Source organism: Nasonia vitripennis, chromosome 5, assembly GCF_009193385.2.
Source record: "Nasonia vitripennis strain AsymCx chromosome 5, Nvit_psr_1.1, whole genome shotgun sequence".
NCBI classification, from domain to species: Eukaryota; Metazoa; Arthropoda; class Insecta; order Hymenoptera; family Pteromalidae; genus Nasonia; species Nasonia vitripennis.
The window spans coordinates 21,460,920-21,475,427 of record NC_045761.1 but is presented as its reverse complement, the minus strand read 5'-3'; the positions used below and the strand labels follow the sequence as shown (position 1 = coordinate 21,475,427).

The window sequence follows — 14,508 nt, the reverse complement described above, 5'->3', positions numbered from 1 at the left end:
CCCGAATCCGCCACCCCAACCCTCTACCACCGTCACCCACTACGTGACGGTTGAGAGAACACCACCACCACCGAAGAAACGGGTGGTGTTTATCGAGGTGGAGAAGAGCCCGCCACCACTACCACCACCAAAGGAGAGGGTCGTCGTTATCAGGGTGGAAAAGCCTGCGCCACCGCCGCCACCGCCGCGCCCGCTCTACGATGAAATCTTGGGTGAGGTTGCCGTGACTTGAGTGCGATGAGTGGGCGGGTGTTGTGGGGATTGTTTTGTTTGACGAGTCGGTGAGAGGGTCAAGGTTAGGGTTAGACGGGTGATTGGTTCGGTCTAATTTGATAGGGTGACAGGGTTGAGTTACTGCGTCTGACTAGTCTCGAGTGTATCTACTTGATATTAAAAGCTATTGCTTGAGCCTTTTAGAAGAAATTACACCTATTCTTGGGACAAACTGCAAATGCAGTAAATTTTAACATTATTATTACCATTGAATTTATTTTCTATAATAATAAAAACCTTTAGCCATAGAAGAATCTTTAATCAACAGTAAATTAATGATAAATACCAAAAATTGAAAATTAAAAAAACACAGAATCCTCTACAGCTAAATCCCACAAAATCTCAAACACCACAGCTTCCGACACACGCCCTGAACAGCTCGGCAATAAAAGCCCCAACAAAACCCATACCGCGCGCATCGAGAATCGCTGGTTACATTACAGCCGCCGTAACGTTTTTACAGCGCAGCCGACTCTCGGCAATATTAAAGTCTCGCGCTCGTTACAGACCTCTATATACCGCTGCCCATTTTACTATACATCCATACACACTCACACACACAAACGCTCTGTTCCCACGACTGGCGCCGTTCTAACTCTCATCCAAGGCCGTTTCTTTCTTTCCGCGCCGCGAAATCGGTGTGAATGTAGTGTATGCGGCGACTTTAATGAGCATCGCTTTTTTTTCGAGGCGGAAGATGATTTTATTGTTGGTTACAGTTGCGCGAGATTCGACTCTTTTTTTTCAGCGGAAAATCGCCGCGGCACTACTGGACCGTGAGAACGCTCTAGGATAACTGTAACCTAATTTTATGCAGATTATATTGTTATTATTTTTTTTTAGTATAGTTGTGTAAGTGTTATTATTTACGGTTTAGTGCTTCGGCATATCGTTGACTCGCTTTCGATCGCGGAGATACGAAGGATTATCGAGGGTGTGCCAGTTTAGCGCTTTATTTATATTTTTGAACGATATTGCCGATTATCTTTGCGCTCTCGAAACGTCCGATTATGTAGGTAAGATATCGGGGACTGATTGTGGGAGTCTTAGATAAAGCGACCAAAACAAGGCGGTTATTTAGCTTTAATATCGATCGGCGTAGATTCCGATTGTATATAGTAGGTTTGAAAACTTGTGAAAATTGTTGAACATATCGGAGAGTGCATTGCAACACTACACTGCAGGCTCTTTTCTGAAAATCGCGTTACATAACGTGAAAGTAGAAAAAATCCAGGCCTAAGTGACACTTGACTGCGGCTTTTATATTTCATGAATAGCCTTTGTGTTTGCCGATCTTTCTTTTCTCTCTCTCTCTCAGTGGGCATATAATTCGGAACGTATACATTGTTGTCTAAGCACGTGATTACCAATACTCGTTCTACAGACGCTAACACGCCCTATTGTTATCCGACTGATTCGATTAAGAGCTTATACGTATAATTATTTCCAAAAAGCTCGACACTTACTCGGTTAAAATTACATGCGATGCAACTATAAACGAGCTTAAACGAGCGCGATATCCTGGTAAGCTATACATACATCGGACAAATCGAACTTTTTCGGAGCAACAACTTTCCCGCGCGTGCGCGCTCTTGGCGGCATGAGCGATAGCGTCCTTGATCGTCGGCCAAGAGAAAAGCTCGCGCGCGCGAGAGCGAAAATTTCCGCCTTACGTCTGCGTCTCTCTCTCTCTCTCTCTCTCTCTCTCTCTCTCTCTAATGCAATGCGGGTGTGACGGGCGATTAAGTCAGCCCTAATATGCAAACACACGTGCGCATGTATCTGCCAGAGGGAAAAGGTCGATTGGACGACGGTGGGATTGATGGAACTTAGTTTTGTAGATTCGTTTAAGAAGAGCAATCGATGGGGAAACGGATTATTTTAGAAATAAAACTGTCGTGCGATGTTATTATGTTTGGCAGTATCTTGGAACACGAGGATTGAGCAACGATTTTGGCTGCAAAATCATGGTGAACCCAAGATTAATGTCGAATCGAGGTGATAATTAAAACGACTTAATTGCATCACACATCGGCGCCAAGTAATGTCACACTCCGAGTTCGCGAAAAAAAAGTCGACGAATACAACCTTCGAAAGCTGCTCTTCTAATCATAACTCAAATCCTCCACACACTCGGCACAGCCGCAAGACGATGAAAGAATAAGCGAATTTATTTGTTTTGCTTAGCTCGCGCTCGATCTATATTCGGAGTTAACACGTTTTTTGACCCTGTTCCGGCAAACCGGCTGCGTTGCGTCACTTGCGAACATATGCCGTCTAATCTATTTACGGCTTATTCGACTCGCTCGCGGGTAACCTTATGGACAATAATCCTCTTTGAAAATAAAAACAAAGTTAGAGGGGGGGGGGGGAAGCCCTTCTAGACAAACGCCCGTGACACGTGTTCTTTTTTTTCTTCACCTATTCTCTCCTTCATCTTCTTTGAACAAAGAGTGTGTATGCTATAACCTCCGCGCCGAGATCGACCTCAGCACGGAGATGGACAGTGGCGAAACGAAAATAATGTGCAGGCGCGCCGAGCACTCGGACATTCCTAAAATCGCGAGGATGATTCGCTGCAGGACTTTGGAGCTGTTCGACGACGTCACGCATCCCGGAGTGATTTTGTGAGATCTCAAAGCATAGATCGTTAGGTTAGGGAAGTGTAGATGAAAAATGGATTTTTATTCAGTGAAAAGGCCTGCTTGGCAGTCGTTCGGGAGAACGAAGCGCTAGAGATCGTCTCGGCGATGTTTCTTTGTAATTACCCGAACGTTCCGGTACTTTTACAAGCGGACTGGCCGACATGGATGAATAGGCTTTACGGGTACGGTTATGGAGTTTTTTAATTACTTGCTTGATGCTTTGCTAATGAAAACTGATTTATTTTTGCACGGCGAGTCTTGGTCGATTCATCCTACTGAAGCGATCGAGCGAATAATCTAAAATAGCACACTCTTTCCTCGAAATTTCCTGTACTAACACGATTTTCTCCTGCACGTGGCACGTGTTATTCCCACTGGAATCGTTAAATTCTCCCTCTTTGTGCACACGTGTGAAGCTTGGAAAACGCGACAGCGGCGAACACGCTTTTCGTCCATTTCCTCGTCTGGGACGATCGTTACGAGCGGGACTTTCTGGGCGAACTGTTGACGGCGACTTTCTACGAGGCGGCTTTCTGCGATTACGTCGTTCTCGTACTGCCCGCCGGAATCGAACCTGGTTTGTGTTTTCATTGAAAAAATTTCGATCAATCGATCATTCATCTCTCATTTTCAGCGAACGCGATTCGCGAAGAAATGACGAAGGTCTCTCCAAAAAACGAACCCCAAGAAGTCAAAGCTCAAGTGCTCTACGTTAGCCACCAGAGCAAGCGCATCCCGCGGTTGAAATATCGTCTCGCGGTGTAAGCAAAGTAGCCCATTGTAAGAAAAAATAATAATAATAATAATAATGCCGATTCTCACATGGTTAATACAAGCGAGGAGGACAACGACGACGTTATTCAAATGCTCGACGCCGAGTCGACACGACTGCGGGAACTGTACGGCGAGTTTTACATCAGCGAGATGGTGCGTCAGCCGCTGGAATCGCGACGCATTATCGTCTCGGAAAGGGAGAACTCGTCGATCTCCGCGATCCTCTGCCTAAATAGGAACGTCGATCTCGATCTGTTGAATGACAAGTTTGATCTCGAGCCGTTTGCCCAGCTCAGGAAAATACGATCTAGGTGAAATTCTCTCGTCGGTTTTCTTTAGTGATTATATAGTTGATTGATTGATTGATCGAGATTGATTTTTTTTTAAACATTCAGATGCAGCGATATTTTTAGCTTCGATGAGTACGGAGGAGAGTATGCGGTGGATGCGGCAAGTGATTCATTGAGCATCAGCTGGTAATTTATATATGCGATTAGCCGATGGTATTCATAGCTGAATGAATAATTGAGTGAGATTGTATCGACGTGTTTTGAATAGCGAGTCTAGAGGAAGGAGTGACGAGGATCTTGGGTAATGACCGATAACGCTATATGGAGTTTGAATATTGGAATATTCTTAGCTAATTGTTTAGGAAATGTTTAAGCGTCGAAGCGTCGGATTCGAAAAGTGAGGAGAACGAACTTTGCGAAGACGAGGATAACGAAGGTATAACAAGACTTTCATTCCTCGTAAATTCGAGTATTGTAATACAAGCGTGTACAGATTGTGGTTGCGAAGAGTACGAAGCAGACGCTTTCGCGTTGGAGCTTCACGGCACGCAACAGCCCGTCGACGAGCTCAGGTGTCAGGGTCTTTTAAGCGCCGGATTCGAGTGTTTTCCGGACCTAGATTACTGCGTCTTACTCGTACCGACGGATACACCGCATTTCCCGATGCTCGATTATTTCGTGGTACGCTATAACATCCGTTTTGATTTTTAAAATTTGCATATCACCGACAATACTCGCTCCGAGAAAAAAAAATTCCAGAGAGTAATAATGTACGCGTCTCTGCGGCTCTTGTTATCTTATCGCGTCTGACATACTCGTATGCAAATTACACCGAGCAGATGTTTGTTTGTTTCTCTCGGTGCATCGACCTCGCGCACCAGACATTGTTCTTTTAGAGACAATAGAAGCGTTTATTTCTACCAACATTACTCAAATTCTTACTTATCGCTTTACGAGTCGATAATTAATTGCACAGCATAAAATCAATTAGATCCCACATAACAGCTCACTTATCGTCACTTTCAAGCGCGTCCCATCGAAGCCCACCCGAGACTTTCCAATGGCTCTGTATGTAACCCATCGTTCCGTGTTGCAAGCGGATCTTCGAGCGCGAGAAGCTCTGTCTACCGACCGCGGAGCCATTGCTGATCTCGTCGAAGGGATGTCCAACGTCGTTCGCGATTTCGACGAGGCGTTGATGTCCGAAAGGAAAGAGCGTCGATGCTTCGTTTTCACTTGCGATGAGGTCGTCGTCGGTCTGGCTATTGTATGGTAATTACTACTGATTTCGCGAATTTTGGAAGTCGACGTGGGTGTATATATGGATTTTGCAATTGGGGTTGGGTAACGGATCTTCTTTTTTAAGGCGAATACTGTATTCGCGGATTTATTTCGAGGAGTTTGAAATAAAGCTCAAGTTCAAAATTTTAAATAGACGGCCTCGGCTGTAACGAAAATAAATCACGTGAAAAAAGGAGATTACGCAAAGTGGCGTAGGAGATGATGCTTGGTTTTAGAAGCGCGAGGTAAAGGTCAATAGAATCTGGCGACCGTGAGTTTCTAGATGCTTCGGCAAAAACCTAATACGATGTGTTCTGGAGGCAATTAAGCTTATTTCTGTATTAATTATCTTGTAACAATATAGCGTTGATGAAAGAGAGGAGTGAATGGATGATTTTGAATGCTAAGATGATATTGCATAAACACATGATTTTATTACATAATAATACACTAGTTTCAAAGCATCATTAAATAGAAGGATTAATCACAATATTAATTCTTCTTCTCCTCCTTTACTTTGGGCTCGGCTTTTGGACACTCGCAAAGAGTGCCGTTCCAGTATTGACAGCCCAGTCCCCCATTAGTGCAACACCACTCTTCGATACAAAGATCTCCATAAATCACTGCAACACACAAGTCCAATCAAATAGCTTTTCATAATTACAGATATTCGAATACAAAGAAACATTCGAAAAATCACTGCAGACATTCACACGCTGTTTTTTCTCAACGATATCTCTCACGCGTATTGTCTGAAAAATAATCGTGCATATCGTTCGATACTCACATTGACAGGAAAACAGAAGAATAATCAGGAACACTATCCACTGCTTTATTTTGCGCATTATTCCTTCCAGTACAACATACACGACAACTTCGTAGCTTGCTTCGAACTGGTACAGACTGTACTGGCGTACTTCCCAAGCAAATCGTATGGAGAAACTAAAAAAATGTATACAATACAGTGTAATTGTTTTCCAATACGTAGCACCAAGGTCACTCTCGTTGAAAAATCGATTTCCCTTGAAAAATTCAACAACGCCGTCACAGTCCTAAAACAAAACAGCCTTTGAGTCCCCAGTTGCATTCACACACACACACACACGTATGTGTACATATAAGCATAATATATATCTACACAGCGTCGAGGAGGAAGTCGATAGGCTGCGCCTGTGCTATCGCGTGGAGGATCTCTCGCCGCGGCTGGAAAACGCGAACCTCGACTGTTGCAGTGGTCGGTTGCTGCGGTTCGAGCTCATGCCGATCTTCAACTCGCGCCTCGACTTTTTTCTCGCCGAGATCATGAGACTCGCTGGATTTCAGGCGCTGTATCGGAGGCAGTGTTCGAGAGATGATTGCAGGGTACGAATGAGCTGGTTTGATCGATGATGGGTTGAAGGTTTATTTATATTTTTATTCGTAGTTCAAAAAATTACGTTTAACTAATATCGACGTCTTGCCACACGCGGCATTTGACTACTTAAAACTGTCGACATCTTCCTTGCGATTTTTAAGCGCGACCACTTAAAAATTCATAAATCGCAATTATACGTGCGTTTCGTTTCGAGAAGCCATAAATCACTGGTCTCTTCTAGTACAGGCCGTGTTACCATCGTGTTTAAGCGTGATGCAACCGACAGAGCCGAGGATTCGCAAATTCCCTCACTTTCAACGTTTCCACGAGAAAGAAAACGTCGACTTTCTATTCGATGAGCTATTCTCGCTCTTCGTGATAACTCCCAGATTGACGATGATCAGGAGAGAAATCGTAAATACGAAGATTGTGGTCGTAGGCGCCTCCGATTGTGGACTGGCTTTTATCGGCGCTCTTACCTCGGGGTAATTACGATTTATCGAAAAATACACGATTTTGCGAAACATTTGAAAACAGCGAACGTTACAGGTACAAGTACAGGGATCTGCAATTCTCCGATATCACGTTGATATCCAGCAACGGTCTCCCGTACGACCACTCGAACGACTATTCCGTCAGGATAATGACACCGTTCAGAGGCCGATACTGTCATGCCTATCGAAAGCTCACTTCTGGAAACTTCACCGTCATCAAAGGCACAGTTGTCGCGATCGACAGGTATACCTATCGCACCCACTGGATCGGACGAAACTAATCTATGCGCTGTGTACTCGATTCGCAGGGAGAAAAAACGTGTGCAGATCGAGAACTCGGTGTCCGTGACTTACGACTATCTCGTTCTCACTTGCGGTTCGCTGTTTCAAAGGCCCGAATTGGACGAGTAAATTTCGCTTATGCTTCTCTCTCTCTCTCTCTCTCTCTCTCTCTCTCTCTCTCTCTCTCTCTCTCTCATCTCATTCTAATTGCGATGACCTAATTGTTGCGGTTTTCAAGAAGCTCCAGCCTGGAAACTCCGGCGAATTGCTTTTTGATTAACGATGACGCGAACGCTCGTAACTGCCTGATGGAAATTAGGAGGATGACCGTCGATTTTACTGTTAAACGTAATATAATACACTTACATATCCTATTATGTAAATAATGTCGATATTTATAATTTAATTTATAATCGCCTCCAATATACCTCTGTGGAAAACAAGGCTAAGTCAATTTTCCTCAGCCTATACACACGTATCTGTTTCGTAGAATCAATTGTCTTCTATGGATGCAATATCGAGTGCTACTGCGCATTAGCTGCTTTCCTCGAGCTGGGCCTTGAAGGATCGTGGATCACGTTAATTGAGCCGAAGCTTCTCGCTCGTGACGATGTCTTCCGAGACGATTTAGAAGTGAGCTCTTAATTACCCCAACTCTTTCGTCGTGAGATTAAAAAAATAGTACATGCCAACGAAATATTATTGAAAAAAAAGATAAAGGAATCGTTAAGGGAGACACTAGCATCGAACGGTGTCAGGGTCGTGTCCGACTGCGACGTGGTCGACTGGACGACGATCGAGGGGTCGGGAGTCGTGATCAAAAGCCTGCGCCTTGGGAGAAACGAGGAGATCATCGACTGCGACGCTCTCCTTAGCTTCCAGAACAAGCGGCCGTGTTACGAGACCTTTCTAGGTGATTACTATAGGGATCGGAGGATCGTTTATTAGGCTAATGCCTGGCTCGCCGCTTATGAAAAGTGGATCCGAGGGATGGTTGAGGCTTCTCCTTGAGTGGATGGGTCGGGGATTGAATTAGATTGGGCTCGAGGTGATTGGCAGTTGTAATAATAATAATAATTTTGGTTTTTCGTTTTTATGTTGCAGGTGAGTCGATGGTGTAAGCTTGTACTTATTCGACCGTTATTGTATACGTAAGTTGCATGGTGGTAAGGAAGAAAATATACTTGATATTTACTGGCTTTAACAAAAAGACAAAAATACATATGGGCGAACAACATTGTCGCGTGAGTGTTACGCTGCGACACCGTAATATAGTCGGATCCTATTCCATAAGACCGCTAACCACTGACCAAAAACCAAGTATAACGATTTTTTAACAGCTTGAAAAGATCGAAGTACTCTCACCACAGGCTACTGTGTTCCTCTATACAGTCGCTCGAGATGAAGTAACTCTATCTAATCGCTGCGGTTAAACAACTCGCTACCGACTTACGCTTCGCGTCACTATACTCTATTTAAAAAAAAACTCTTCGATCAATCATTAATAAAAACTCTCCCCAGCGATATCTCGTGCGGGTCTAGTCTTCGACGGTCGCCTCGTCATCGACGCGGAATTCAGGACGAACGACCGGTGGGTCTTTGCCGCCGGAACGATGACCAAGTACTCGAGAAAACTCCGGATTTCCAAGCTATCGCCCCACGCGCAGTACAATAGAATCGAAGTCGGAGAGAAGGTTTGGCATCGACCAGTAGAAAATGTCGGGATTGGTCAGACGTTGCCATTCCCACGTTTTAGCTAGCCGAAAACCTCGTGAGCACAATCGCGTCCGATAACAAGAAGGACGAAGGCCTTAGATTAGGCCTACCTGGACACACCTTCCGCGAGCCCGTTGTCGTGTCGTGTCTTCTTCCCGGTGGATATCGGTATCTGTACGTCCGGAAGCCTGGCGTTTTGAATACGATAGAGGACCTCGATAAAGAGGTTCGAACGAGGATACGGTAAAACCTTATCTCTCCCGTTTTACATAACGGCGAAGCCTGAGCCGTGAATTTTCAAAAAGCCCAATCCCAACTAGAGCGTGGCGGTGTATGAAAGTCTAAGTTTACAGTTCGCTTCGACCTTGAGCGAGTGGAATGAAAAGAACGTAATCGCTCGGAAAAAAAACGGCGGAGACGCGCGAATATTATTTTCTCGTGCACGTAATAACACCTCGCACGCTTACATACTTATAGGTAGACGCGCGAGATGACGTGTTTACGTCGGGATCTCGCACAGCTGATACTGGATACTTTCGACTTCGTTTAAACCAGTTTCGTACGGTCGAGTGCGTAACTTGCTTCGGGAAAACGGTAAGAGGGAGAGATGCACTTCCAGGTGTTGCAAAGTCCCTTTTCTTTCTTTTACTCGCGAATGTTTGCTTGGACTAAATCTGATGCATTTTTGGCTGATATTATCTACGGCGCAAAAATTTTCCGATTTGCATAACCACTGTTTTCTGGGAAAACTTCAGTCTTGTAGCCCTAATTAGACGGCGCATTGTAAGATCTGGAGGTGCAACGTGTACCCGCGACTTTTTTCTTCTGTCTTTCTCTGCGCTAATCGAGATTTACGATCTCTGCAGGATTTCGATATTCAGAATATGATTTCGCTCTACGGGAGACACGAGGCGATGCTTAACGATTTGAAAAGACGCTTTTTGGTGAGCTGATTCCAGACGTAGAGATGACGCGCATATTTGTAAACTAGTCATTGATTTTTCCAGAATTCCGAGATCGGCGACTTTTTCGCGTACTTTAACGAGCCCTGGGCTGCCGCGTTATTCTCCGACGATTTCGACGAGTTTCGAAGGAGACCGAGATGCTTTTGCCCCGACGGCACAGTAAGAATCCCATAAAACAAAGCTCTGCGTTCTTCGAAAAAACTCATATAACCTATTCAACATTCCCACGTTGCAGACCGACTGTAAACAAATCCTGCGAAATTACCTAACTCAGGCTCTAACTCAGGCTAATTACGAGGAAGTGAGTTATACATCCACGTGCCACCTGAAATTAAAATAAAAAAAAAAAAAAGAATAGCCTCGTCGTTCTCACGCAGATCTCGGAGTCGGATCGGGCGGCGCTGATGAGCCAGTGTCTGGAAAAATCCTGTTATCTCCAGGAAATAGAGGACGGCCTGATCGAGTTTCTCGAACGTCACGAGGATGAATTGCCGATGTACAAGACGAGTCGGAAAGAGCGTCGGATCCTCCGTGAAATCGAAGATACACCTCTGGTTTATCGCGATAACGCCGAATGCATTTGCCAGTCATCCGCGTAAAAGGGGAACGACGACGACGACTGTATCGTCGGGCGTATGGCTTTAGAAAGCGTTTTTCGGAGGAGAGAATAAAAATACACGTCGTTGGGGAATCCTCGGCGTAGAAAGCTTGGAAAATTCGTGTATCGGCGTTGATTGATCACTTTTGCGCCTGAAAAGGGAAAAGCAAGCTTATCCAACATTTTTACCATCAAGAGGACAAAGCGAATACACTTTCCCTCGCTTTTTTTTCCCATCGAGCATCAACGACGACAACAACCCCATTAAAAACGAAATCCAGCTGATTACATACCCTAAAACAATTTTCCCGCATCCCAGAGTAAGAGAGAGCAAACAAAGCCTCGTAAAATCCGGGATGACAATGGACCCCTGGCAAGAGAAATCGAGGCTGCTCCCGATCTCGGTTCGCGCGAGTTCCGTTTATTAGCATGATTCGCGCGCGCGCGCGCGCGCGAGAGCGATTCGATCTTGTAGGTCAAGTTTACGAGGCTTTTGCAGCAGCAGCTCGAGAGAAGTGGGAGTGGGCTCTCCTGACAGCGTTAGCTATACGAGCAGATGTGCCGCATCGTTGCAGCAGTCCACGTGCGCGTGTTGAGATCTTCGCTTCGAGAGTCTTGTGTGTGTGTCTTACATTGTAGGCGAAAGAGAGAACTGCGCTTTTTTATGTGGGTATATTATATTGCGATGGTGTAACGTTGCTTTTGCGAGAATGGCGAGAGAGGCTGATTTGTTTTGTGTATTTTTTTTAATTTTTGCGAAGGATAGTGATGTCAGATCAAGGAGTAATTATTGTACATGATTGTAACGTTATAATTTAATCAGATAAGCCTATATACAGCTCGTGACATCTATATGATGAATAACGAATTGAGTGTAAACCAGAAATCGCTCTGACGTCGCGAAATAGCGTTATATCTCTACCCACAAGAGGTATTTCAAAATCGGAGACGCGAATAAATTCGGCGCGATTGTCACACACATGAAATTATTCGTAATAACCCATTTCTCCACCGAGAAACCTCCGCGTGAGCGAATAGCACATAAACGCATTATTAGAAAAAATTGTGCGCTTTTAGAATTCCTAATCGACAATCATGCTGAAACCTACACTTCGGAAGTATAAAATAGTACATTACGATGCGTGTGACTTAAATGGTTCTTTTTTACACGGCGCAGTTAGCACCCGAGCGTAGCGAGGGCGCTAAGCGCCGTCTAAAACTGAACCATTTAAGTCAAGAGTATCGTATAAAATTTTATAGCACAGACTGCTAAAGTCCGCAAGTCTCGCCAATTCGTGACTAAAGTAGTCCTTATTTGCACCGTGAGGTTAGCGCACGAGCGTAGCGAGTGTGATAAACACGGTGCAAAAAAGGACTACTTTAGTCACAGATAGGCGTGACTTAACAGCGGATTTTAGCCACACTATGCTATAAAATGTATTGAATCACAGGCGTTACGAAAACCTCCGCGGACGATCTTGAATCCTCCCCCGAAAATTCGTTTGTTTACAAACTCAAGCTCGCACACGTGTGCGGCCTTATTTTGCCGTCGGAGGACAGACTTTCCGCGTGAATTCGAAATACCGAGAGTCTACGCTCGCGACTCGACGGCTATTCTCGACGCGAAGCGCGTCCAATTCTCGGCGTCAAGTTTAGGTCAATGTCGAGCTAATATTAAAGACGCCGAGGGTGACACTGCCGGTGTGGCTCTTTTTTTTCTTTGGGAGCTTTTTCGGGAAGTTCTTGCTTTGTCTCGATATATTTATGGACATTTTTGAAATTTCAAGAAAAGCCTTTAAAAGCGACTCAAGCAGCAAGTTCAATAAAAGGCAGTTTTGGCATGCGTGACAAAGCGCTTTGTGAGCTCTGGGCTCGTGGATAACTATTTTTACTGGCCAGAAACACGGAGAGTTTAAATTATGGGGGACAGGCCAGTCCAAAACTGCTTTGCTCTCACATGAGTTTTGATGACAAATTTTTTAAAATAAATAATTTGCCCTTTATTAATCGCAATCAGTATACTTTTTCACCACAAAAAAAATCACACAAAAAGGTATTCCATTTTTTTTTCACAGCATTGTCTGACCAGTGCCGACACTGCAATCTATCATCCGGGCGATACCTCCTATCATTCCACAATCCCGACAAACCTCATTCACTTCGAATAACGAGCGCTACGCGTCAGACTCGCGAGAAATAGCTTGACACTCGCTCGAACGAGACCTAATCGGTCTACGTGGATGCGGTAATTATTATGCAAGACACTTCGCGCTGGAATTCACGCGTGGGTGAGACGCCGCGATTTTCTCCGGTTCTCAGGACTATTTACGGAAGCTGGCGATGTATTACATCCAAATTAAAAAAAAAGCTCATTATCGACCAGAGCTTGCAGTGGACATTGTTTTCTCGTCCTAGCTCTGCTGTAGATTTGATTAGTCTGGCTATTTTCATTCGTTAACGTCTCGAGGATAGAATAGAGCTTGCGACTGCCAAGAGGTACTATTATGACACAATGCTTGTAATGAATATTCGAGGAGCTCTGTTGATGACATTATTGCAGAATTAACGCTAACTCTAGCGCCGAAATAGCCGTCGACACTTATTATAGACGTTTTAAAAGAGAATTTAAGAATTCGAGAAACTAAAGTCCATTTCAATATTTTGCAGACATCATGATGAAATCAGTGATGCCCCAAGAGTCCTCGAGGACTGAGACTCGCGTGATACGCCTCACCACAGATCAGGAAGCTGTCTTACAGGAGCAGTTCAACAGGTGGCCCAAGAACCCCCATAAAGCCGACGTCGTACTCCTGGCCGCCGAAACTGGTCTCTCCGAGGAGGATGTCCAGGTATATAGTCTATCAATTCTATCGAACCTATTCGATCGATTTCTCTCGACTTAGACAAAAAAATTTGACTTTTCAGGACTGGTACTCGTTAAAGCTGGCGCAGCTGAGAAAAGAGCAAGGATTAGGCGGCGGCTTCGGACTGCCGAACTACTAGTCGTACGAAATTGGTGTATTCGCCGCTACATTCAACCACCGGCACCTCAGTATTTCTTTTTCTTTTCGAAATATAACTAAAAAAAAACAAAAAAAAGAAGAAACGAAAAAAAATTCTCTTAGCGTACGTAAACAATGGATAAAAAAATACGACGAAGACGAAGAAGAGACGGTACAAAGAAATTAGAGAATAAGTTCCATAGAGTGTATAGTCGAGCATTCACAGTTTACGATTTGTATATGTAGTAGACCGCGATGCTAATACGAGAGTTTAGTTATTAGTTAATACACACTATTATAGAGTTTAAGTTTCCTGCTCTTTGTACAACAAACTTTAAAAAAACCTGCTCGTTACATTTGTACACGCATATATGGTTCAAAATTGCAATGCATGTATGTCACACTTTACTCCCAGAAGAAATCTTCACGACACAGACACACAAGTGCAATTACTGGATGTAGTAATGTAGAGTATATATAAGTACGATTTAATGAAAAAAATTGTCGCAGCGGAGTACAATGTCCTTTTGTATATGCACAGTTTTGTATAACATCTTTGTTACGCGTATTTTATGTGTACGAACGCTTTTCATTACAAATATATGCTGATAATACTCTTTTAGTGCGAACACATTATACTATATAGCCTAGTCGTTGATAATACCGAAAACACTGAAACAAAAGGTCTCAATAAATTGTTAATGGTTAAGTTTCCGAATTTTAAACTATATAATACACGCGAATATTATACCTGTTTTAAAGATCTGGTCATCTTTTGATGTAAACATGGTATTGTAAAAAAAATAAATGTTCGTTTGAAATAATGGAAAATTA

General features: G+C 43.9%; 1 protein-coding gene across 9 annotated transcripts; it reads left to right on the top strand.

Annotated features, from left to right (window-relative positions):
* The first annotated feature begins 220 nt into the window (after positions 1–220).
* LOC103316259 (cilia- and flagella-associated protein 61) lies at positions 221–14,505 on the top strand. Of its 9 annotated transcripts, none has more exons than XM_031931524.1 (24): positions 221–2,900; positions 2,966–3,100; positions 3,335–3,495; positions 3,553–3,679; positions 3,755–4,003; positions 4,088–4,168; positions 4,251–4,283; positions 4,357–4,418; positions 4,491–4,663; positions 5,010–5,254; positions 6,406–6,625; positions 6,864–7,102; positions 7,167–7,355; positions 7,420–7,518; positions 7,635–7,741; positions 7,884–8,026; positions 8,108–8,306; positions 8,915–9,087; positions 9,150–9,335; positions 9,587–9,703; positions 9,976–10,053; positions 10,117–10,233; positions 10,310–10,375; positions 10,428–11,337. In XM_031931524.1, exons 1-24 carry the CDS (start codon positions 2,773–2,775, stop codon positions 10,671–10,673), a joined length of 3,573 nt encoding a protein of 1,190 aa, XP_031787384.1. In that variant the 5' UTR covers positions 221–2,772; the 3' UTR covers positions 10,674–11,337. The 9 variants fall into 9 exon arrangements, 7 of the variants coding, with proteins under 7 accessions (XP_031787384.1, XP_031787385.1, XP_031787386.1 ...); XM_031931525.1 differs by having other exon boundaries at positions 7,632–7,741; positions 10,452–11,337; XM_031931526.1 differs by having other exon boundaries at positions 7,632–7,741; positions 10,433–11,337.
* The last annotated feature ends 3 nt before the right edge of the window (positions 14,506–14,508 follow it).

What these genes read in the sequence shown, in the direction of transcription:
- LOC103316259 (XM_008209288.3), top strand. Translation starts at nt 2,773, where the DNA reads ATGGACAGTGGCGAAACGAAAATAATGTGCAGGCGCGCCGAGCACTCG. An exon ending in AGGAGTGACGAGGATCTTGG is followed by an intron (nt 4,284 to 4,356) that starts GTAATGACCGAT and finishes GAAATGTTTAAG; the next exon opens with CGTCGAAGCGTCGGATTCGA. An exon ending in CGAAGACGAGGATAACGAAG is followed by an intron (nt 4,419 to 4,490) that starts GTATAACAAGAC and finishes GTGGTTGCGAAG; the next exon opens with AGTACGAAGCAGACGCTTTC.